The 26,355-nt window shown below is 39.6% G+C and overlaps 1 protein-coding gene across 6 annotated transcripts in view; it reads left to right on the top strand.

The window, feature by feature from the left end:
- LOC127579780 (septin-9-like) overlaps positions 1–26,355 on the top strand; it is a 222,034-nt gene that overhangs the window by 184,710 nt on the left and 10,969 nt on the right. For all 6 annotated transcript variants that reach the window (XM_052032700.1, XM_052032702.1, XM_052032701.1 and 3 more), the window contains 4 exons: positions 1,461–1,542; positions 3,625–3,762; positions 18,929–19,046; positions 25,618–25,713. In XM_052032700.1, the coding sequence (XP_051888660.1) occupies positions 1,461–1,542; positions 3,625–3,762; positions 18,929–19,046; positions 25,618–25,713 (434 nt within the window). The remainder of the gene's footprint in view (positions 1–1,460; positions 1,543–3,624; positions 3,763–18,928; positions 19,047–25,617; positions 25,714–26,355) is intronic.

Below are 26,355 nucleotides of genomic sequence, written 5' to 3'. Positions count from 1 at the left end.
GAGTTCACTTCTGTGACTAATTTGTCCATGTATTTATCCAGTGAAGCTGCTGCACCTCTTTTTCCAATGTTGACTTCTGATGACAGTGTCCTGGCACTGCGTACAAGCTGTCCTTTTAGCTGATTGTTCACAATAACACCAGAAGGATCTGGGAAAGAATTGCCTGGTTTGGCTAAATAGTGGTGTGAGCAACAGTGATTTTGAATCATGTATTTCTGGCATCACTATCAGAGGTAGGTCAGCTGTTCTATTGTGATGAGTTGCACTTAAATCTGACTGGGACTAATATTCTGGAGAACAAGCCAGAAGAGCAATAAGTTTGAAGTGTGAGCACTCTACTTAGAATTCCAGGCAAGATGGCTTCTAGCTCTTTGATAGTTCTGATTCTATTATTGGGGGGCTGGGGGAGTTGCAAGTTGTGGACAAAACTGGTGAACTCATGAATGTGAGTTTCAGAGGACAAAATGTGATCAACAATGTTGATAAAATCCTTGGTGCCATAGGAACCATCCCCTAGAGCTTCCTTCAAATGTATCTCTTAAATACAGGACAAAATAGTTCCATTGACTTGTCTTACATACTGCATTGTACTATTTAGTGCAAAAACAAAATGTGCTCATTAGGACATTTGAACTAACAACCAAAGTGTAATTGGACCCCTCAAGGCTTTACTGTATCCTGCTGAGCCTGTAGCTTGCATTAGTGTACACACAAAGGGTAATACTTCTGTAATGAGGAGCATAATGTTGCCTGTCGATACATCTAAAAACCTCAAAAACAGCTGCACACCATAGGACACACGGACACCCCGGAACTTAACAGTGATGCCAGTTATATATGGACTTCCCTCCCCTCTGTAGTACAGCCTGGGTTGCACTGCAATTATGGATGCAGGCCTTGATAAATTCAACTTAGTGTAGAGGGAAGAGCAACTTTGAGTTGGAGAGTGGCTGCAAATACACAGTAACTCATTTGGGGATCTTCTAATCAGAGTTTCATCAGTGATGATGAAAGACCAGAGATACATTTCCACATCAGGATGGTATGCAATCCGAAGGGGAACCTGCACTTGGTGCTCCCGTGTGCTTTTGTCATCCTAGGTAGAAGTATTTCACAGGTTTGACAGCTGGCTAAGCCTGGGCTGCTTCACTGTCAGTTTTCTTCCACTGCCTTGTGGACAGGGCTTGTTCTGGCCAGTATGTGACAGCATTACATGACAGAAGTTCCTGCCACTAAGCATTAGTACAGCAGGCCAGCAATATTAGACCAGGAAGAGGGAGGTATGTGCTAAGCCATAGAGGTCAGAGGCAAATAGAAGTAGCAAGTTCTGATTCATTCTTAACTGGTTCAGCTATTAGTTCAGTCTGTAGCAGGATGTTCTAAAAAAATGCAATTATCCCCCAATATTGATGTGATCAATTTGATTTTAATCCAATTCAAGCCAATACCCTTTGTTGCAGATATTGAAGAAAAGGGGGTCCGAATGAAACTAACAGTAATTGATACCCCTGGATTTGGTGATCAAATAAACAATGAGAATTGGTGAGTACCTGTGCCTCCCAAGTTAAAACAGATGATAACTCGTATCAGCCAAAAAAAGCAATAAGCAATTACCCAGTTATAGTTGCAGTTAATGATTGTCGCCTGAGCCACATACAAATTGCCAGAGGAAAGAGAGATCTTGGAGATCAAATGTGTGGCTAAAAGGTGGTGTGAGCAACAGGGATTTTGAATCATGTATTTCTGGCATCATTATTGGAGGTAGGTCAGCTGTTCTATTGCGATGAGTTGCACTTAAATCTGACTGGGATTAATATTCTGGAGAACAAGCCAGAAGAGCAATCAGTTTGAGCACTCCACTTGGAATTCCAGGCAAGATGATTTCTAGCTCTTTGGTAGTTCTGATTCTATTATTTGACTTAAAGGTTATTGAAGTAAGTTAATTACCAAGATGTTTCTAGTTCCCACAATTATTCTTTGTTTATTTACTGATATAGCATCATTAGGCCATCATGTATTTAGTGCAAAGCTTTCCTGATGCCCTTTCCTGATGCACATGAACTTTTAGAATCTGACCTCCAGCACATTTTGTACTTCCAAACCTTGGGGCACAGGTTCATAGGCTAGAATATGCTGACATTGCAGCTAGCTGGTGGTTCCCAGCTATCAGTATGATCCAGCCCAATATATTTGAGGATGGCAAGCTAGGTACATGATAAGTAGAACCATAGAACACTACAGCACAGAAAACAGTCCATTCGGCCCTTCTAGTCTGTGCCAAAACTTTATTCCACTAGTCCCATTGACCTGCACCCAGTCCATAACCCTCCAGACCTCTCCCATCCATGTATCTATCCAATTTATTCTTAAAACTTAAGAGTGAGCCTGCATTTACCGCGTCAGATGGCAGCTCGTTCCACACTCCCACCACTCTGAGTGAAGAAGTTCACCCTAATGCTCCCCCTAAATCTTTCCCCTTTTACCCTAAAGCCATGTCCTCTCATACTTATCTCTCCTAATCTAGGTGGAAAGAGTCTACTCGCATTTACTGTGTCTATACCCCTCATAATTTTGTAAACCTCTATCAAATCTCCCCTCATTCTTCTGCACTCCAAGGAATAAAGTCCTAACCTGTTCATTCATACCCTGTAACTCAACTCCTGAAGACCCGGTGACATTCTAGTAAATCTTCTCTGCACTCTTTCAATCTTACTGATATCTTTCCTATAGTTAGGTGACCAGAACTGCACGCAATACTATTACACAAGAATAGAGAACAGAGGGATCTGACGTGCATGTCTACAAATCCCTGAAGGTTGCAGGACAGTTTGTTGAGGTCTTTGAGAAGCACTCAGTAATCTTGCCTTTATTGGCCAAAGTGTAAAATACAAGAAAATGAGAATACAATAGAAGGCCAACTCAAGAACTGTATAAAACAATAGTTGGATCCCAGCTGAAGTTCACTTTGGTTGGCATGTGCACAATGAGCTGAATGGTCTTTTTTTGCCGCTTATATACTGCAAGGAGATTCACAAGAGCATCGCTGAAGTATTTGCTACTATAGATCCCTGATTTACTGTTGTCTTTTCCCATGGTGTTAAAAAATATTGCTGAGGCCAAAGAAAGCTAGTGATATAATGTGGGTTCTCAGCTTGATCAAAAACCATTATTAGGCCCAAATGTAATTGCCCTTTTTGTTTGAATGACATATTAACTCTTTCTTCATTGTTTTCCTCAATCTCCCATAAATATTACTTGCTACTTGGACCCAGATGTTTACTGTAACAGTGATGAAAAGAAATTTTTAATCTGCAGTAAATTCCTCAAAGTTTTGAGGATATTTTGTGGGAAAGAAAACAGAATTTAGGGTTTTAAAATTCAGAAAAAACAATCTCAAATTATTGCTATGGACAGCTTGGCGCTCTTCGTCGTGGGAACAAATATACAGCTATAAAACAATCACATCAAAGAAACATGACCTTTAGGAGCTTCAAGGAAAATCGGTATTTTATTTTTAATTTTGGCTTTTAAATCAAGTTTAACGGTTACTTTGAAATCTCTCCTGCAATTATGTTTCTATTTGACCACTTTAATTACATCTTGCATTTCTAATTTTCCATTTAGCTGGCAACCCATCACGGAGTTTATTAATGATCAGTATGAGATGTACCTGAAAGAGGAGCTTACCGTCGATAGAAAGAAGCGGATTCCAGACACAAGAGTGCATTGTTGTATATACTTCATTGCTCCAACTGGTCACTCGTATGTACCTTTTGGCTCCTGGTTCATGTTATTGATTACTGTTCTGACAAAATATTGCTGAGAAATTTTCACTCTCGGCTCAAATAAACTACTGGCCCCTGTTCTCCTTTGACACTGATGAACTTCTTCCAAATGGTATACCTACCAATGATGGCAATTGTTTAAAAACAAATCAGTTCAATGTCAAAAGCACAATGGCTTTACCCATTTCATAAATCTTTTGAATTGAAATGCAGTCCACAGGTCCAGGGTGTAGTCCCAGGAAATAAATTGGGAGTTTCAGCCCTGAGGCACAACTCTTGAGTTCACTTTACTGTGTCTTATAAGATCTCAGTGAGCTTGCTTGGTTCTACATTGTGCAGCAGAAATTTACTATTTTTTATTATTTCTTTGGAAGAAGGAGATCCCATGATTTTAGTGTGGGACTTGCTGCATAATTTTCATAATATGTTAATGGACATGGAGATATTCCTGGTTCTTGCCCAAACTAAACACAACCCTTTGTATCCTGTAGTTCCAGTGAACTGACTTGTAATTCCAGTGAGGAGAGTCGGTAGTTACTTACCACCCCAGTCCCATTATCCAATTCTTCCTTCAGTTCTTGTTGTTTCTTGGCTGGACATTTAGAGAAGGTATTAACCTCTGAGCCTCTCCTGGCTTTTTATGTTTAGGAATTAGCTGTGAGGCTAATAATAAAGCAGGTTACAGCCTTACTAAACAATGAATCCATGACATTAATGAACAGATCATTCTGACATGGTGGCTTAACGGGTCGTTGAGTCAGAAGGTTATTGACTCAAGTCCTATTCTAGAGACTCGAGCATAGATGTCTGAGATATGATCACAGATGTAGTGCTGCACTGTTGTTAGTGACACCTTTCAAGTGAGACAGTGTCTGTCCCCTCAAATGAATGCAAAACATTCCATGGGCACCATTTTGAAGATGACCGTGGGAATTCTTTCTGAAGACATGTTTGTCATGTCATGTTATCATGTTGCTGCATGTTGCATTCTCATAACAACCCAGTGTATTCCCCTTTTAAGGACACTCTATTGTAATTCTGAGCCTGGCAATATCTCGGGTGTGACGATGCACAAAGCCAACATGATTCCATTGTCCACAGCAGTCAATTTGATTAATTGCAAATATGAGGCCTAAAACTCCTGAAGTTCAAGGTAGCATTAGTGTTTTTCAGGTGGGTTCAAGAACCTGATGGCAGTGGGGAAGAAGCTGTTGAACTTTGAGGTATGGGTCTTCAGGCTCTTGTACCTCCTGCCTGATGACATTCAAAGAAAATGTGTAGGGTTTTAAGTTGCAGAGAAACGGAGGGAAAGTCTGAGATGGGGTGTAGATCAAAGTGGTCAAGATAACAATTACCTTAAAAATTGACAGAGAAAAGAGGAAAAACATAAATTGAAACAAAAGCAGAGCCACAAGAGTTGTTCCCTGAAATCATTAAATTAAGCATTGAGTCCTCTGGGCTGCAACATAGCCAGAAGGAACTTGAGGCTCGGTTTGTTGGGCTTATCTTGATCAAATCACTTAACCATATAAATTCCAGGAAATGCTATCCTGGTTTTTGAAATCTCTCCTTATTTATTGACCCTAGCAATCCAGGCCAATAAGATGTAATGCTCAAACTGCTCTTAATCCCGTGTGGCCGAACCAGGGCTTTGTATGGTTGTATAATAGGTACCCCTTTTAACTCCAGTATTTCATCTCCTTGCCTATCCCTTGCTCACGCCAGACATCACTTTGTGAACAAGATTTTATTTAATGGCTTCTGGGACTTGATCGCTGTGGGGTGACGTCTATTTGCAGATAACTGTGGCAGATGAAAAAAAGCAATGTATTGTGTTGGAACATTGCCTGAAATGCATGTGTGGAACGGTTGGCTAATTGAGTCAGTAGTCATCTTCTGCCTGACACTGTAATTGTGCCTGTCGCTGCTCTCCTGAAGTCATCCATGTGAACTGTTACTTAGCTAAGCCTAAATGGTGTGCAGAGTAAAGTCAGGTTGGGCCAGATGGTCTAAGCGCACAATTTGAACAGGTACATTACGTAAAGAGAGTAGCCTTAGTAAATCCTGCTTTGTTATCCACTGTTATTGTAACCCTAAGTGGAACTATATTTTAGGAAACAGAAGACACAGATACTGTGATATTTTAGAAAAGTGAAACAGATATGAAAAACTCCAGAGGTAGGCAGCTGGATAATATCTAATAATATATTGATGGCTGTAACTAGATATACTGGCATAAAATCTTGGCAAATAATTTTGGTTGGAGCAAAACAACTGACTGGATTGGAAGCTAGAAAAAATGTTATGGGAAAAGAAAATCCAGTTGCTCAAAATAAGAAAAACTAGGAATGTCCAGCAGCTGAATCAAAGTTTCAGGTACAGGGACCCTTCGTCAGCAATCGTGCTTTATAAACACCATTAATGTGCATGTCCTACGCTTGGCTCTAGCACTCTGGCCTCTTGAGATTGAAGTCCAAGAGTTCAAGTCCTACAACTATAATGCAAAAGTCTTGAGTGAACCTTCAATATGTTACTGATTGAATGGTGCTCTGCAGTATGGGATATAAAACCAACTTGAATTGAGCTGCTGAATGTTGACAGGGAGTTCTGTTTATTTGCCTTGTTATGATTTGGGGAAATTTTTCTGAGATGGTTTCGGGTAGAAATCATCTCAGCAACCATTCACGCAGGCCAAAGTGGTATCCTGGGAAAATACGAAGGTGTGACTGTGGGAAGTCATCAAATAGACAGGAAGCAGACAAGACATAGATGAAATGATGCAAGACACTACTGAGAAGAGCTATTTAGAATAGTAGCCTGCTGAATTGAATGACCTATTTCTGTGTTTCTATTTTGGTGTCATTGACAAGCTTTCATACCTTGCATTCTTCTCCCCTCCTCCAGACCATCAATATAAATTGTAAACAATTGAACACCAAGAGCTGATCCTTGGCATTACACTAGTTACATCTTTCCAGCCCGAGAAAGAGTTATTTATTTTGACACTTTGTGATAACCAATCTTCAATCGACGCCAGCACACTTCCCGTAACACCTTTAGCCCTTATCTTTTCCACAAACCTTTTATATGGCCGCTTGACAAATGCCTTCCTGAAATCTAAATACACAGCATCAATGGTTCCTCTCCATCAACTCTGGTTGTAATATCTTTGAAGAATTCCAGCAATTTTATCAAACATGATTTACTTTAAATAAAACCATGTTGATTTGGTTTGATTACATCAAGCACCTCTAAGTGACTGACAATTTCTTCCTTGATTCTAGACTACAACACCTTGCCAACAATGGATGTAAAGCAAACAGGCATATAGTTACCTGCTTTTTATCTTCCTTCCTTCTTTGAACGATGGAGTCACATTTGTGATTTTCCAATCGACTGGTATCTACCTAAAACTCAAGTGAGTTTTGAAAATCCTACAGCTCTTCCTTTAAAACCCTGTGGTGCAGGCCTTTGGGACCTGGTGACGTCACCAGGTCATCTTGGAAAGAGCGACCATAGTATGATTGAATTTCTCATGCAAATGGAGGGTGCAATAGTTCAATCTGAAACCAGTGTATTATGCTTAAACAGGGGAGACTACAATGGGATGAGGGAGGAGTTGGCTAGCGTAGATTGGGAACACAGATTATATGGTGGGACATTTGAGGAACATTGGAAGAGTTTTCACGTTGCTCAACAAAAATATATTACAGTCAAAAGAAAGGACAGTAAGGGTGGGGAGAGACTGCCTTGGATAACTAAGGAAATAGAAGAAGGCATCAAACTAAAAGCTCATACATTGAATGTCGCTAAGAGTAGTGGGAAACTGGAAGACTGGGAAAACTTTAAAAAGCAACAAAGAACCACTAAGCAAACAATATCGAAAGGGAAGATAGATTATGAAAGTAAATTAGCACAAAATATAAAAACTTTTATTATCTGTTTTTATAATTACATAAAGTGGAAAAGGGTGACGAAAGTGAACGTAGGTCCCTTGGAAGATGAGATGGGGGAATTAATATTGGGTAACGTGAAATGGCCGAAGTCTTGAATGACTATTTTGTGTCGGTCTTCATGGTGGAGGACATCTCTAACTTGCCAAATAGAGATACTATGGATGCGATGGGAGGTGAGGGCCTCCGTGCAACCACTGTCACTAAAAAGGTAGTGATGAGCAAACTAGCGGGCCTAAAGTTAGACAAGTCCCCTGGTCCTGATAGGGTGCTTCCCAGTGTACTGAAAGAAATGGCAGAGATTATAGTGGATGCACTTGCGATAATTTACTAAAATTCTCCCAACTCTGTGCAGGTCCCGGCAGATTGGAAGACAATGAATGTCATGCCACTGTTTAAAAAGGATGTGGGCAAAAATCAGGTAACTGTAGGCCAGTTAGCTTAATGTCTGTAATTGGGAAAATGTTTGAAGCTATCATTAAGGAAGAAGTAGTGAGACATCTGGATAGAAATGGTTCCATCAGGCAGACGCAGCATGTACTCAGGAAGGGCAGATCCTGTTTGATAAACTTGCTGGAGTTCTTTGAGGATATAATGAGCGCAGTGGATAGACGTGAACAGCTGGATGTTGTATACTTGGATTTCCAGAAGGAGTTCAATAAGGTGCTGCATAAAAGACTTATCCATAAGATAAGGTTGCATGGAGTTGGGGATAATGTATTAACATAGATAGAGGATTGGTTAATCAATAGAAGGCAGAGAGTTGGGATAAATGGGTATTTCTCTGGTTGGCAATCAGTGGAGAGCAGGGTGCCGCAGGGGTCGGTGCTGGGCCCGCAACTGTTCACGACATACAGTAACGATTTGGAAGAAGGGACCGAGTGTAGCGTATCTAAGTTTGCTGATGACATTAAATTGAGTGGAAAAGCAAATTGTGCGGAGGATGCATAGAGTTTGCAGAAAGATATAGGTAGGTTAAATGAGTGGGCAAGGGTCTGGCAGATGGAGTACAATGTTGGTAAATGTGAGGTCATCCACTTTGGAAGGAAAAATAGAACTGATTATTATTTAAATGGTGAAAGGTTGCAGCATGCTGTTGTGCAGGGGGACTTGGGAGTGCTTGTGCATGAATTGCAAAAGGTTGGTTTGCAGGTGCAACAGGTTATGAAGAAAACAAATGGAATGCTGGCCTTCATTGCTAGAGGGATTGAAATTAACAGCAGGGAGGTTATGCTGCAACTGTACAGGGCACTGGTGAGGTTACGTCTGGAGAACTGTGTGTAGTTCTGGTCTCCTTACTTGAGGAAAGATGTACTGGCTTTGGCAGCAGTGGAGAGGAGATTCAACAGGGTGATTCCAGAGATGAAGTGGTTAGCCTCTGAGGAGAGATTGAGTCGTCTGGGACTATACTCACTGGAATTGAGAAGAATAAGAGTGGATCTTATAGAAACACATAAAATTATGAAAGGGATAGATAAGACAGATTCAGGAAGATTGTTTCCACTGGTAGATGAGACTAGAACTAGGGGAAGATTCGGGGGAGTAGATTTAGATTGGAGATGAAGAGAAACTGCTATTCCCAGGGAGTAGTGAATCTGTGGAATTCTCTGCCCAGGGAAGCAGTGGAGGCTACCTCATTAAATATATTTAAGACACAGATAGATATTGCATAGTAGGGGAATTGAGGGATATGGGGAAGGCAGGTAGGTGGATCTGAGTCCACGGCCAGATAGGCCACGATCTTATTGAATGGCAGAGCAGGCTTAATGGGTCAGATGGCCTACTCCTTCTATTTCTTATGTTCTACATACTGCAGTCTTTTGATTTAATATTTTCAATTATCTCTTTTGTCGGTTCATCTTTCTCCTGGATCCCTCATTCTATCTAATTGGGATAAATTTCGGCTCATGGTTATGAACTAGCTGTTTAATATCTGTAACTGTTCATTCACCAACCTATCCCTGAGCCTATTTACCCAGTCCAATCCAGACAACTCTACCTTCACACTATTGTAATTGCCCTTATTTAAGCTGAGGGTATTGATTATGGGCTGCGGGTGTTCATCCTCGAACAGATGTATAGAATTCTACCATGACGTGATCACCACTTCCCAGGGGATCCTGAACTACAATGTCTTTAGCGTAGGATACAGTTAGTTTCCTTCAGTAAACAACCAGTTCATTTAAAACCCTCATGAATCATCATGGCATTCTGCATAGAAATATTGGTACAGTTTTTCTGGTACATTGATTTATCATGAGTTAAATGCATCTGCTGTAGGTTTGGGTACAGTAGTGAAGAAGAGAATCTTCCTCGAAGTGAGTTGACATTGATTCATTGAAATTTGCGTCACATTGTGCCTATGACTATGTTTACTTCAGCTTAATTAGCGGGGGTAATTTCATAGCAATTTTGCATTGGCCACGACTGGATTCCACAATCTCAAAGCAGAACCAAAGAATGACTAAAATATACACATTAATAAGAAGTTTGTCTGGACACAGAGTAGGTGTAAGGATTTCCTGGTATGTTAGATGTTTAGTATAGGCAAAGAGGAGTGAGTAACAGATCTGTTATCGTTATTGTTGGTTGACATTAGCTAAATATATTAGATGTGATGACAAAATGTGACGACTTAAATCTATTATTCTATATGGATCTTCTGCACTTCCACCAGCAATTGTTGTCTTTGACAAAGAAATGGGGATGCATCAAAATTTGTATCTTCTTTTGCTGCTTCTCCTCCAGGACGACAAAAAAATTCACCATCTAGTTGAGTAGATGGGGACAAAGAAGGGAAATGTAAAGTGAAATGTAAAGTAACGTAGTGTAAAAATATTCAGGGACAGGATGTGGAGATCAGAGTGTTATTATGAATCTGGTTGATGGAAGGCTCTAGTTGGGTCAACAACGAGAACCTGAGCACAAACAGAAACCGCATGGTGAGGCTTTGATTAAAAAGATATTGTCCAACGCACTGCAGTAAATGCAGATTTTTTAAAACTGGATAACCATCTGTTCTTGAGGAATAAACTAGTTGTATCTGTGTAAGCTCTCTTTCACATCAATTATTGTCTGACATCTCTAAACAAGCCGGCTTTTGTAACTGTTCAATTTGGCACTGTATTCTAACATTATTTCCAGCAGAGTTATAAATCTAACATATTTATATGTTGTTAATTATTGGTTCTTGACTCTAGTCCACCAGAGCTCATTTAAACCAAGGGATGACTTGTAATTGTTTCAGATGTCTTTTTAACCAAATCAACTTACTCCCAGACTGCCCAATAATTGAACTCCCAGCCAAGGCTTTCCACCTACAGTTTTCCATTTCTACCCTTCATTGGGTTGAATGTCATGGGGGAGCAAACAGACATGGAAAAGCCTGGCTCAGTGAGAAGAATTGCTGGAAATGCAAGCTGAATCAGTCCCCATCTGAAAGAGAAAAACAGGTTAATGATTCCCATAGGATTCTCTTTCCAAACTAGTTAGTATTTCATAGTCCAGCATCTGTCTTATTTTTCAATCTGTCATTTAATACTGTTGTTTTAATTTTTAGTGCAATCATCTTCATTTGCTCACAGTGAATTTGTTCAAGAGTTATGTTACATTTCTCAGTTGTTAGGAACAAATGGTTTATTATGAGGAGTGATTTGGAAATGTGCTGCTCTGCTTTTCTCCTCTGGATATTTACAGCACTGTCTCACTGTTCTCAGTCCCACTCATCCCAGTTTGTCTCATCACAAAATTCCTTATCTGCAGTTTCATATATTTGTAATAAATTTTTAACATTAATGAATAAAGAATGAAAATAGTGGATTCCAGGGTTATTTTACTTCTGGTATATTCCAGATTTTTTTTGAACTCTTAAATTTATCAAACAGTTCCTTGTAATTTGAGTTGTGCAGAGCCAAAGACATCCTTCAGTTGAGAGAAATTAATTGCGCTGCTATTAATGTAATGTAACATACAACCATGAAAAACATCAATGACAGATAGGCAGCATTCAAAGCTACACTGAGAATTGATCAGAAGAAACTTAATGGGAGATTGTACATCTCCTGATGAATTGTCACAAAAGAAATGAATATCATATTTTGATAAGCATTTGTTGTACAGTGAAAGATTTCTTTATCCAGAATACGGTGGAAGAATATATTTTTCTCTCTCCAAAATGCAATGAATTATTTGTGTAATTATTTCAAACGTCCACTACTGTCCTGATAAAGAGCCTGAATGCTCTGACAAAATCGCTAGCGTTGGGCCCATTGAGAAGATGCTCCACAATCTCTAAACCATGGTGATGAGGAGAATCAAGATGGTGCCAGAGAGGGGCGACTTTTTGTGTGCTGCTACTCCTGTTTACAACTACTGCAGCTGAAATCTGCAGCCACATACACTGCAGTAAGCAACATTGTTTCAAGTCATTTAAAACAGGAACTAGCGATCTTAAGAACCGGCAGATGCGGGACTCCAGACCACCCAGCGGGTGAATACAGCAGCTGGAAGCTCAGGGAATCTCTCCATTGTCTCAGGAAACGTGAAGCGCAGGGTACTAAGGCCCACCCCTACCCCTCCTTACCATCCTCCTGGCTAACGTACAGTCTCTGGAAAATAAAATTAAAGACCTCAGAGCAAGACTGCAGTACCAGAGGGATATCAGGGACTGTTGTGTACTCTGCTTCACAGAGACGTGGCTCACCCTCAGCACTTCACAGCGCTCCAGCCCAAGGGCGTCGCCATCCACCACACAGACCGGACGGTGGCATCAGGTAAAGGCAGAGGCGGCAGCGTTTGTTTCATGATTAACTCATTGTGGTGCACAGACGTGGCGGTTCTGTCTCAGTCCTGCTCCCCCGACTTGAAACATCTGACAGTCAAGTGTCGTCTGTTTTGCCTGCCGAGGGAGTTCTCTGTCATCGTCCTGGTAGCGGTGTACATTCCACCCCAGGCAGACGTCAAGCTGGCACTGGAGGAGCTGAGCACCGTGATCAGCAGTCACGAGGCAGCGCACCCTGATGCCTTCCTGATCATCGCGGGGGACTTTGACCAGGCTAGTTTGAAGTCTCTGACAAACTACCACCAACAAGTCACCTGCGGACCCAGAAGAGCCAACACACTCAATCACTGTTGCACCACCATCAAGAATGCTCACCGTGCCATCCCACGTCTGCACTTTGGTAAGTCCGATCACCTGGCTCTACTTCTACTCCCCACATATAGGCAGAGACTGAAGACCACAGCACTAGTGGTGAGGACTGCGGAGGTATAGCTAAGGGAGGCTGAGGAACATTTACAGGACTGCTTTGAATCGGTGGACAGGACCATTCTCAGGGATCGTCTTCGGGTCTGAACAAACATGCCACAGTCATCACTGAGACCTTCATGGATAAGTGTGTGGCATCGAGAACATACCGAGTTTTCCCAAACCAGAAGCCCTAGATGAACCAGGAGATTCGCGGTCTGCTGGGAGCTAGATCTGTGGCGTTCAAGACTGGCGATCCAGAACCCCACAAGAAGTTTAGGTACGACCCACGGAAGGCAATTTCTTGTGCCGTTAGAGACACAATTGGATGCATGACAGCTGTGGCAGGGTTTGCATGCCATTACAAGGCAAAACAGCATAAATGGCAGTGATGCTTCACTCACCAATGAGCTCAACGCCTTTTATGCACGCTTCAAAAGGGAGAATAACATGCAAATCCCCATAACATCTGGTGACCTTGTGATCTCTGTCTCAGAGGCCGACGTCAGAACATCTTTCAAGAAGGTGAACCCTCGCAAGGAATCAGGTCTACAGCGGACATAATCTCACCGGCTCTGCACTCGGCTTTGGAGCACCTAGATAACAGCAAAACATACGTCAGACTGCTGTTTATCGACTACAGCTCAGCGTTCAACACCACCATCCCTTGTGCTAATCAACAAGCTTCAAAACCTGTACCTCCCTCTGCAACTGGATCCTTGACTTCTTGATCAGGAGACCATAGTCAGTGCGGATCGGTAGTAACATCTCCTCGCTGACAATCAACGCAGGCGCACCTCAAGGATGCGTGCTTAGTCCACTGCTCTGCTTTGCTCTACTCTATACTCATGACTGTGTGGCTAAGTACAGCTCACTCACCATCTATAAATTCAATGATGACACCACTGTTGTTGGCAGAATCTCAGATGGCAACAAGGAGGCGTACAGGAGTGAGGTGGATCAGCTGGTTGAGTGGTGTCGCAACAACACCCCCGCACTCAATGTCAGCAAGACAAGGAATTGATTGTGGACTTCAAGAAGGGGAATTCAGGAGAATATACACCAGTATTCATAGAGGGTCAGCAGTAGAAAGGGTGAGCAGCTTCAAGTTCCTGGGCGTCAACATCTCAGAGAGTCTATCATGGGCCTAACACATTGCTGCAGTCACGAAGAAGGCACACCAGCAGCTCTACTTCATTAGGAATTTGAGGACATTTGGTATGTCACCAAAGACTCTTGCAAATTTCTACAGATGTACTGTGGAGAGCATTCTGACTGGTTGCATCACTGCCTGGTATGGTGGCTCCAATATGCAGGATTGAAAGAGGCTGCAGAGGGTTGTAGACTCAGCCAGCTCCATCATAGGCACAACCCTCCCCACCATCAAGGATATCTTCAAGAGATGGTGGCTCAAGAAGGCAGTATCCATCATTAAGGACCCTCACCACCTGGGACATGCCCTCTTCTTGTTACTACCATCAGGGAGGAGGTACAGGAGCCTGAAGACCCACACTCATCATTTCAGGAACAGCTTCTTCCCCTCCACCATCAGATTTCTGAATGGAACATGAACAATACCTCATTATTCCCCTTTTGCACTATTTATTTATTTTTGTAACTTATAGTAATCTTTATGACTTCATGTCTTGCACTGTACTGCTGCCGCAAAACAACAAATTTCACGACGTACATCAGTGATAATAAACCTGATTATGAAATTTTCTCCCAACTCAGTACTGGTTAGACCAAATCCATTCCTTTTGATCTCTGCTATAAGCTCTTCCCTCCAACATGAACTAGACTAGTCTTAATGTTAGTATCATATTTGAATCAGTTTTGGATCATATATCTGCGTCACCACTATGATTACCCATTTTCCCTCTGGTCACCCAATGAAACCCTCATCCACCCTATTGCTACCGCTAGATTTGACTATTCCAGTCATGTCTTATTCACCCTCCCGTGTGCTACTGTTTGTGACCTTGAGATCATCCAAAACTGGGCTCTTTTTTTTGCTGTTTGCTAACTAGCACCGTGCTATTCATTAATCGTACATGCCTGGTGGAATGATGCCTGATTAAGTACTGTCTTCATGTTAAAATTCTCATCCTTGTTTCAAGTTCCTCCCTGGATTCGTTACTTCCCTGTCTCTAATTTCTCCCACATCTACAATGCTCCAAGACACCTGTATTCCAGTCCTTCTTAATCACCATTGAATTTAAATGCACCACTGATGGAGGTTGTGCTTTCAGCTACCAAAACTCCGTGCTTCTGTGCCTTGGAATCTCCCTCCCCTTTGTGACCTGGTAACCTCCTGTGAGACACTTGAGATGCTTCATAATTTGTTAAAACAGGTCTCATGTATGCCATTAGAAAATACACCTACTGATTTCAATGTCATGTGCAAGTTTACAATTTTTTTTTGTTTATTGAGCTAAACATAGTGAGGTCTTTTATATGCCAATAAACCATGTTCCACACAAAAATGATTTGGCAAGTCTACAGGAATGCATAGAGCTATTAAATATCCAAAGTTGAATGTCTGAAGGTTAAGTTAGTTATAAATGTCAACTAATCACAATTCACCCATCCAAAATGATCTGACCGTTCCATCATTGTAGTATATAGATGGCTTGCAAAAGAAATTAAGATTTTTACCTCGATTACTTTAGCAAGAGGTTCAGTTCTTTTATTAACAAGAACAATTCCCTTGTTCTAGTTCTAAACTGCCTTTTATAGTGGTCCTTCATCCTACTCCCAAAATATAATATTTTGGTTTTTGCTCTTTCCATATCATTTCCCATCTTTTTTTTTACCTGTATAAAGTCACTTCCAAGATGGCTTCTTACAAGGTCAAAAAGAGTTAAATATTCTTCCTTACTCAGTTCTCTTCCTTACTAGCTCAGTCTCCTGATTTTGCGTGTGTGTTTCCTCCAGTAGTTGAATGTCGCTTCTATATTGTTCACCAAAAATGAGACTGAGCATTAAAATATATTTGATTTTTTTGTTGTGTGTGGAGTCTAAATCTCAAGTCTTTTTCAATGTGCTTTTCTATTTCAGTGTTTTCCTGGAATGTTACCTAGTTTTGTATCCATGTATCATTTACAATATGTATGTATCACTTACAATACAAAGCCATGATATACAATTAAAGGGGGAGGAACCTGAAGAAGTGGCTGTTTATGTTTATGAAATAACATCGGATATGTAACGAAGAAAACTTTCTAAAAGCTCTCCTTGTTCCTGTTAATTATCAATTTATTTTAAAACTTGTACTTTGAAAACAAATTTAATTTGAAGGAAGTTCAAAACTGGAATCAAGGTTGGAACTTGATCTGTTCAACAGTTTGACAAAGTGTTTCAGATGGATGAGGAAAAGTTGTCTGCTGTGCAAAATAATAGGTTTTTTTTAATTAACTTTGTATTTTCTTGGACTGGGTATCAAAAGTGGACAGCTGTCTGTTGACCCTTGTTAAACTCTTAGGATAAGGTTACGAAAGCCAAGGGAGTAAGACTTCCATTTAGTAAGTAATGACTCATTGTCAGCTTTTCCATCCCAGAGCTAAATGTGGTACTTAGGTTCCATGTGTACTTCTGAGTACAGTTTATATATTTTGTGATGCTACTGCTGCACTCAAAGGTTAGTGCAAGGCATTCACTTTTCCTTTTTAAACTGCATGGCTCTCAGCTTTGTTCCAACTGTCGGAAGTCCATTGTTTGCGATGTTCAGTAATTCTTTCCCTTTGGCTTGATCATGTTATATACAGGAAGTTCAGAGTCGGTGGGCTGGACGGTAAATCCTCTTTAACTGCTACCCTGAGGTTTTTTTAAGGGAGGGGAAGAAAAGGATAAAGCTTCATCCAATTCCTGTAGCAGTACATGAGCTACGCCAGAACAAATTTCAAAATATTCTTAGATCTGGCAAAACCAGGATAAGTAATCTTACAAATGTCCAGCCTTAGCTTCCTGCTGTATCCAGTTACACAACAATTTTTGTATACTTCTATTTTTTCTCCTGTCAGTATAAGAGAAGTAGGGAACTGATTTGGTCTGAAGTACCATCTGTCCAGTCCGTTCCACTCACCCAACAACTGTTCAAAACCCCAGTCTTAGTAATAAGTTTTAGCATATTTCCAGCCTTGGACTTGTATGTCAAAAACAATCCCACTGGTCCTAGTGCATTTCCAGGCAAAAGTGCACCTTTCCTATTCCCTCCCCCACTGAGTTCCATCTGCCCATCATTCCGGCCTTATCACCTTTCTATCACGTACCAGCCTCTGTCTAACCCCTCCTTTCTCATTTCTATCCCTTCTCTAGCTTCCCTCCACACTCTTACTCATGATGCAGGGTCTTGACCTGAAGCCTCGACTATCCCTTTGCTTCCACGGATCCTGGTTGACCCACTGAGTTTTTCCAGCAGTTTGTTTTATGCTCCAGCTTCCAGCATCTGCAGTCTCTTGGGTCTCCAGGCAAAAGTTCTTAGATTAGGTGATATATTCAGCTGAGTCAAACTGCAGTACATACAGTGCCATCCAGCACGTTTCAGCATTTATGTCCTAGGATAAGGCAGTCACCCAATAATTCCCATCTTTAATTTAATTTGTTTCTGGTTATGTGTTCCCCAACTTTATTGCTTGGCTTGATAGTGCAGAAAGCCTTAAAAATACAGACTTGGTAATGCATGCAGTGCTAGAAGTGTGCTGCAGAGGGTGCAACTACCAATTCAGTATGGAGATGTCTACTTCATGGCTGACCAATACCTTCTCCATGTTGCAGACATATTGGAATGTATTTTTTATAGGCTCATCCCAAAAGGGAATTTCATGCAGCTTTGCTCTCTCACTTCTCCTTTGCTCCACTTACAGCCAGAGAAGAGATTGGGTATCTCTCCCTCCAGAGCCATTATCTTCATTCAGCACAACTGACAGGGACGTGTTGCCATAATTTAATTAACACAAAACTTATGCATGGAGTCTCTTGTCCTCCGTGTGAAAGGATGTGCCAGGAACAGTACAGAAATCCAGAATTCATGTTCTGTGGGATTTGCATTCATCAGTCTCTTGGCGATTTGTCCCATCACAATCCAGCTTCCTTTTTGATGTTTCCAGTTGGAAACTAGCCATTCACGTAGGATTACAGCCAATAAACCTCAGATTTAAAGTCCCCCACTCAAGGGCATATGACCATGTGAACCAAATTGTATTGGCTGCAATTTAAGCATTTTTTAGTGTTATTAGAAAATATCCAATTAAGACAATCCACTTTTTTTCAGGAATTATTAAGTTCAAGGTAATTTGACAACTTGATTTGCACTTTAAGCTGTCAATTTTCTGGTTAGCCCCAGGTTAATTGTAATGACTGTTATGAAAGGAAACCACTTTTAGTGACACAGCAGTCCCTGCTCAGGAATCGACAAAGGGAAATGAAGATGGATGTCATCAGCTGGCCTTAATGTCATCTCCAAACATTCTGTTTGTGACAGATTAGGGGATATCTGTTATTATGGTTTAATGAGTGCAAAAAAATTACAAATAAAACCCAAACTGTAGTTTAAAGTTATCAGAAGTTTCTTTTTCATAACAAATTTAAAAACAAAACTGTCTCCTGAGCAAGATATTTATCAAAAGCAATGTGGTATGAAACTGGCACTTATCCAATACTGTAGTTAACTCTTAGGTACAGACATCTGTGTTCTTGAAGGTACCCTTAATATTTCAAAACCCATAATGTCCTAATTCCAAAGTTGAAAGATCTTCCCATGATTAAAGTTGAAAACTTTGGAAACTAGACTAAGTAATTGAGTGGATGCATAAAAACTGAGTATGCATTACTCTTTAATAGAATACTAGGCTTTCTTTTTGCCGTTAAATGCAAGTTAAAGATGCATGTGCTGAGAGCTTTATTAACGCAGTTCTTTTTTCCCAACCTTACCCCTTCCACCCCAGTCTTCGAACTTTAGACATAGAATTTATGAGGCGACTGAGCAAGGTGGTAAACATTGTCCCTGTCATTGCAAAAGCAGACACTCTAACATTGGAAGAAAGGGACCTCTTCAAGGAAAAGGTAAGCTAATTACTTTTCAAAAATCATTTTAAACTCAGTTATTGCTATAAATGTGGCATAATTTCTTTTTCATTATCTTGCCATCTGTTGCCAAGGTGATTTCTATTGCCTGAAGGAAAATTCTACATTTATTTTAAAACCTTCTCTGTTTTGTTTTGGAATAGTGTTCAGAAGCAGGGAGTTTAAATGGAACCATGGGTCTTTCTGGCAGATGCAGATTGTTATTTTCTAAGTTTACATACGGTAGTCTGAGCTATGTCCATTTGTTGTAATCTTGGTGCCAGATTCTTTCAAATTATTCAAGATGAAGAGTCCTGCTGCTTAAGGTTTAGATAGAATATATTCATATGATGCCTCTCATGAACTTCAAATGTCCCATTAGTGCTTTGCAGGCAGTGAAGTATTTTTGAAGTGTAGCTCTGTTGCAGTGCAGGAGGCGGGATGAATCATTGAAATTGGAAAGATTCCAAGGACTGTTTCCTACTTTGTAATGAGTTCCATGAATACAGCCTTGATGATGCCTTGGGTTATAGAGGCAAAGATCCAGCCATCTATTCACTTTTGGTTGTTTTCTTATGATTGGGAGTATACATACTGGGGTAAGAACAACATCAAGCTTAGACTTCTTTGTCAAGAAGTCCTGGGTTTTGTGTTGGGTTACTATTACCTGTAGGAGTGAGGTTGACAGAATTGTGTTACAACAGACTGCACCTTATTGGAGGTAAAGAGCTTTGGAGTAACCTTAGCCTGCAAAAGGCAAAATAGGAATGCAAGCCTTTTCACTCTTATTCCTAGGTTATTCACCATCTTTTACCTCCCAACACCTGCAATCTCAATAGTTGGGAAACACGTCTTTTGCTGGGGCTTTATCAACCTGGATGGGGAAATGAGCTGTCTCAGACCTTAATGTGAGGAGAGTTATCTAGCCTACTAACTGCTAGTATTTTTACATATGGGGAATCTCCAACTTTCATCAAAGTGTCTGTGCAGCATGTTCTGAGAGCAGCAGCATTGGCCTCTTTCTGAGGTTGCTCTCTGCCCTTGTCTGAATTCACACTACTGAACACTGGGACCTAATGCACAATCTTTGCAGTCATCATCTTTCTAGGCTGTTTACTCATTTGCATTTTGTTAAAATTTGAGTGGAATGGATGGAATTTTCCATGTTACTGCTCAGCAATGAATTACAATGGGAAGAAATGAGAATCTGCCTCTAATGAGGCTTGTTTGCCCTTCTTCGCTATGGATCTGTCATCATGTTAGTGAATATTGGAGCCAGATAGCCTAATCTTTGTTGACCAATAAATGGCAATTGGTAAAAGTTGCCTCATACTGAATTCTCTCAGAATTAGCCATTGTCATCTGAAGGGCGTAAAGAAATTGGAGGAATAAAAACAAAAATAATTTTCACAGTGAACTACTCTAGTTTCATGAACAGTAGTTTATTACGTAACATTTTCCCATACGTTTTAAGCTGATTTCCCCACTATATAGGCTGCTTTTTGATTCCTTTGAACTACAACATGCAATAGTTTGATGTGATTGGTCAGTAGTAGTAGTTCTTTGATTACAGAGCAATTTTCCCCAGTTTCAGGAATGGTCAAGATTTGTTGGAGTAATCCAAGCTTGCGTTTCTTGCATGGAAATTGTATCTTTTTGACTTGACGATCTGAGATCAAGTGAAAATTTTCATCAAAATTAGGATTACCTCTAAAACTGATTAATTGGGGTCAGTGGTTAGTATCAGATTGTTATTTTAAATGATGATGCAATGGGTCAGTTTCAATAGGTGCCAACTAAAAACTGAACTGGAATATGCTCTGTTAATGAGATATTACATATTGAAATTAACAACCATTTGCCAAATACCCTCATAGGTTATTGGTATCACAGGTATAAGTTGCTGCTGATTTGGAACCATTCGTTTAAGGTGGGATGGGGAGGAGGAGACAGAGAAATTGTAGATTCAACACAAAGGACAATAGTTTCCATTTCCTACAAAATATTTTTTGACTGAACTCTTATTCATACACATGAATTAGAAAAAGATATGACTTTTACTTTTGAAATCTCTTTTATATTAACTTAAACAGATAAAGGAGTAAGGAATTTGTGCAATGATTTTTGCTTGATGATTTATTCACTCTATTTAAGGCTTACTACACCTGCACCTCTCTCCTCTTTTAAGATGCTTTGTAAACATTCCATCTTTGCCCAACCTTTAGGTCATCTGTCCTAAGACCGCCTTCTTATACTTGATAGTCACAGAATTGTTAACTCTTTGTTACTAAAGCTAAAAACCCAGTGTAAAACAATAAAGCAAGACCCATTTTCAGAGTAATCATGTTTTTCAGTATATGCTTCCATTTGATGCCTTTGTGGGTCTCTTGCAAGTAGAACATGAAAGGCAATACAAAAGTGATTTTTTTTGGGGGGGGTGACAATTATAGGCTGGTAAGAAAACAGGAACTATTGTACTGTGGCTGGAATAGAACAGTTGGGAGTGAAATTGAAGAATCTTCACGCTGAATCTGGTGACATTGGAAATGCCTGCTGATTTCACAGCTTTTCTTTACATTCATACCTTCAGAATCACCGCACTATCGTAAATATTACAGTTGTTAGGGAAATGAGATTCCTGAGGAATACTTACAACATAACAAACGTGTCGGAGTATTCAAAGACAAAAAAACAGGTACAAACAGGGTTCACCAGGATGGAAGCCAGAGTATTTGTTTTTAATAGCCCAACTGCAATACAAAATGTTTTTTGATGTGGTTTTGGTTCACTTTACTCAGTAGGATAAGATTGAAACCTAATTAGCTGTATGTTGCACCTTCTGCAAGAATGGAAGTACGAGTTTTGGCAGAGCTGCAATTAAACTGAAAATGCTGGAAATACTCAGCAGGTCCAGAGGCTTGGAGTCTGTCCACAGACTCCCCCACTGTTCCAGTGAGGCTCAATAGTATAGAGGAATAGTACCTCACCTTTTGGATAAGTATATTTCAGCTTTGCAGAATCAACACTCGGTTCCAATTTAAGTAATAGCCTCCAGTTCTTTTTTTCCAGACAGCAGCTGCCGACAATCATTCAACGATTGCCCTCAATACCTCTACCAGACTCATTGCTCCTTGACCCTTTATCATCCTTAATTTACCAAGCATCTGTATCATCATTTAATCTCTGCTGCTCCCCAACCTATCATAGGTGATTTTTTTTTCTCACCTCTCTCTTTTCCTGCCTGAGCACATGTATAAAAAACCAATTCCTTCCACAACATTTTCTAATTCTGATGGACAGGCATTGATGAGAACTGTTAACACTTTTTACGCTTTTTGCTCCTCCTGACCTGACTATTTCAGCACTTTCTATTTTGACTACAGCTTTTTCAGTATCTCCAGCATTTGGCTTTAGGAGCACAATTGTTGGTTCAAAGTCGCTCTAACTCTCATTAGTATTGATATAAACTAGCCACTTCATTCAGTTTATTTTGGAATATTTTCATATTGATGTTCAATAAAACTGCAAAGTTATGATTTACCCAGAGGAAAAATATAAACTGGGAAACATGAACCATATTATTTTCTTACACATCCCTTGTGACAGTTGTAGAAACAGATGGTGTGAGCTGTAGATGTACTGTATAATCAATAACTGCTCTATAAATCATTCTGAAATCAAATTTAATTATTTTTATTGAACTAGATTTATTATTTTTATGCATTTTCAGTTAGTAATCCTAATGTGTAATTATCAGCTGATACTGAAATATATAATTATGATTCACCCCATGAGTTTGGATTATTTATCTCTCAAAGCCCTCTTGCGTTCTAAACTGGAATGACCCAGGATACATTTTTTTATTATAAATTTATTACAGATTTTCATTAGCTCATCCCTGGGTTTTATTACAAGTTCAGGTTTATGACTTGAGAGAGTTTCTTGGTGCGTGTGGGAATGGGAAGTCCCTTAAGGGAATTTTGGAAAGTTTTGCTGAGGTTTGAACAAGCCCATGGAGTTTGGTTGAGCTGCTTTGTGATGTATTTGTCCTGAGGCCCTGACATGCTATCTTGTTCTCCTTGTCATAGAGCTTCTTGTTCCAGTGTTTTAATTGCTTGAATGAGATGGTCTGGGCTGATGGTTGGCATTGTTCTTACAATTTTAGAAATTGTTGCATAATAGGTTCTTTTTAAAAGGGAAGGGGAGAAATGAAGAGAAAAATCCACCATTTGATGTTTCCATTCCATTGTTAAGTTACTAGCTCCAACGCATAAGAGTATCATAGTGCTGTTTACGTTGTCCTTTGTATTGGTATCTGCCTTCCTCTGGAACTTTCCTTTGGTACAATATGAATAATGTGATGTTAAGCCAGAAGATACACTCAACAACATAAGAGAAAATAAGCAGAAGGGGCCAGTATAGCATAGCAGTGAGTGGCCAGAGCTATGTTCGAGATGAAACTATATTGCTAAGAAATTAGAATAACTTTCATCCCTTCTCAGCAACTTTTTTGTGACAGATTCCCACAATGTAGAGCTAAATTAAGGATTAAAAAAAAGTTTTGCCCCCTCGATAAAGGACTATTTTTCACTGTAAAGCTGCTGTTTCCATAAACATTGTTATTTGCAGCATGATTCCCAAAAGGGACTGTATTTCTGAATCCAGGAACTATTCTTTTCCCAAAATTACTCTGGCTATAAACTATCTTATATATCAGCTGTTGATGAAGCAAAAATACTGATTTGTTCACTTTTCTTCCCGGCTTTGTGGGTTGGATGTGGTGATTATATTTCATTTAGTGTACATGCGATATCAGCCATAAGGATCTCAGAACCCCATAAAAGGAAAAAAAATGTTTGTACAGCACTCGTTAAAGATGCATCCAGTCAATTCTGGTAATTGGTTTTGGAATCATAGACTAGAATGCCAGCAGGCATGACATTCTGAGCCAATCTTCGACCTCAGCAAAACCAATCAGATAATTTGCATGGTACTGACCATTTTTAAGCTTTAATCGAGTTTCCTAATCTCATGAAAATTCCAAAAATTTTTCTTCGGTGATTCATATAAACCCACTGATTTTAAACACTGCTATTAAATCTCTGCTCTAATCCCAGTGTATACAAGTAACTTCAGTCTATCCAAGTATCTGTAATTCCTCATCCTCAAACATTTGTATGATTGCTTTTGTACCACATCCAAACTCATTGCTTCAGCTAAGGCTGAGTTAGTGTGCTACATGGGTTCAGCATTACTTCCTGGATTATGCATTCAATGTCTATTTATAAAGTCCAAAATCACAGATCTTTATTATTTGCTTTTAAAATGCAGTTAATGAAGAGGATCCACTCATCAAAACAATTCAGCCAAACATACTTCTGATATTCCTCCCTTCTGTCCTCAATGCAATCACTATTCCATTCAAAACTGACATGGTTTAAGTCACCCTTTATCACTGATGCATATGTCAGCAATTTCTTGGCAATTCTGTGCCACTATCTCTTATCTGTTAAGAATATCTCCACCATGTGGTTAACTGATGCTTGTAAGAAAAGCAGCCAGAATAACGTTGTACTATCAGATGGCAACAACAGCTGCACATTACTGATAATGTCTGGAGACAGAACTCATAGATTTGTGAGAAGAGGCATTGGGTAGGTAGGGAATAGGACATATTGTGATTAAAGAGATTTGATAGAGAAAAAAATGAGATAAAAATTCAATTTTTAGCCATCTTTTCCTTTCAGGAAACATGGAGATTATTTCCTCCACATACTGGTAAAGAGCAAAATACAGCAAGGATTTAAATGCATCCGCTTGACCTCTGGTGAATATTTAATGATGAGAGAGAGCCACGTTACATGACATGATGGATAGACATATTGAATGCAAAATTTAGGGTGTTATGCCAAATCTATATGGAACACCAGTTCTGAAGTAATTCTGGGGTAGTTTGCACAATAATAATCTAATTCACATTTAATCTTGTTTTCTCTCCTTCTATATGGTACAAATGAATCTGTATTATGCCCAATAAATCCATATGGAATGTATAATTTTAATGCGACTATCTCAGTAGCAAGCTGAGGAATGACTGTGTTGAAAATTTCATTCAATTTACATTGTATTGAAATCAATTGAACTGAGCTGCTCAAAGGTGGAACTGTAATGCTTGATGGTTTCATAGTGCTTCCTGTGGTGGGAGGGTGCAGTTGCAGCATGAAGTTTGTAAAATAGTTCCTTTTTACAGAAAACCTGGGGATTTACACAGGAAAGACTGGCACACAAGTGGTTAAAATGTGACAAAATCAGAAAATCTTTACAGATGGAAAAGTGAAGAGATGACTAGCTCCACAAGAAATGTGTCTTTTGCACAAACTTTACAAGGCTGCGTGGACCTCCAAGATGTATCTGGAAATCAACATCAAAGGAGATGGGGAACTGATTAAAAGCAAGATTAATAATGCATTTCCTGTAGTTTGAACACAAGTCGACAGGCACTAAAGAAATCGACATAAAGCTGCACAGCACCTAGCTGAATCATAATGAAGAATGTTTTGTTTCTTTGCAGATCAAAAATGACCTTCAGAAGCATGACATTGATGTCTATCCTCAAAAACAATTTGATGAAGATGCAGAGGATCGACTATTAAATGACAAAATTAGAGTAGGTAGAATTTGTTTCTTCTAATTCTCAAACGTGCATAACCCTGAAACGCCCAATTGTTGTTTATTAATAGAATGCCTTTGTTGATGTGACCTTAATGAAATTCACTATTTTGTTTAGTTAACCCATAGGCCACATATTGACTTTCTTAAAAATTAGCAAAAACAAATGGTGCTCAAGTACATTCATTTTCAATCTTAATGTAACCCCTTCAATGGGCATCCTTTATTTGGCTAATGCCTGGTATGTTGGGATATTGTATTTAGCACTGAATCTGTGAAGTAACTAGATCAATTTATACACATTGCTTCTGGTGGCTTGAAAATTAGATTCAAATGATGACTTTTTTCATTTATAAACAGATATACAGATTAAATTCCATGCTTTTAGATTTAAGTGCTCTTTGAGCAAATATCTTATTCACTGATTGTCCCTAGTGATAATTTATTTCACTGTTGTTCTGATTTGCCATTGTATTGAGAACAATGGCAAAGATCCTTGCGCTACTTCAATGCTTAGAAAGGATCAGATTCAGCCTGGATTTTGTGTAGTATTAATGGCAAAGCTGTCAACATTTACCAATATTATCCATGGAAATGAAAGCAAATTGGGATTTTCAGATGCAGTTTAATGTAAAATCTT

This window comes from Pristis pectinata, chromosome 18 (genome assembly GCF_009764475.1).
Source record: "Pristis pectinata isolate sPriPec2 chromosome 18, sPriPec2.1.pri, whole genome shotgun sequence".
In the NCBI taxonomy this organism is placed as follows: Eukaryota; Metazoa; Chordata; class Chondrichthyes; order Rhinopristiformes; family Pristidae; genus Pristis; species Pristis pectinata.
The sequence above is the reverse complement of the archived record's forward strand: the minus strand, read 5'-3'. Positions and strand labels throughout refer to the sequence as shown.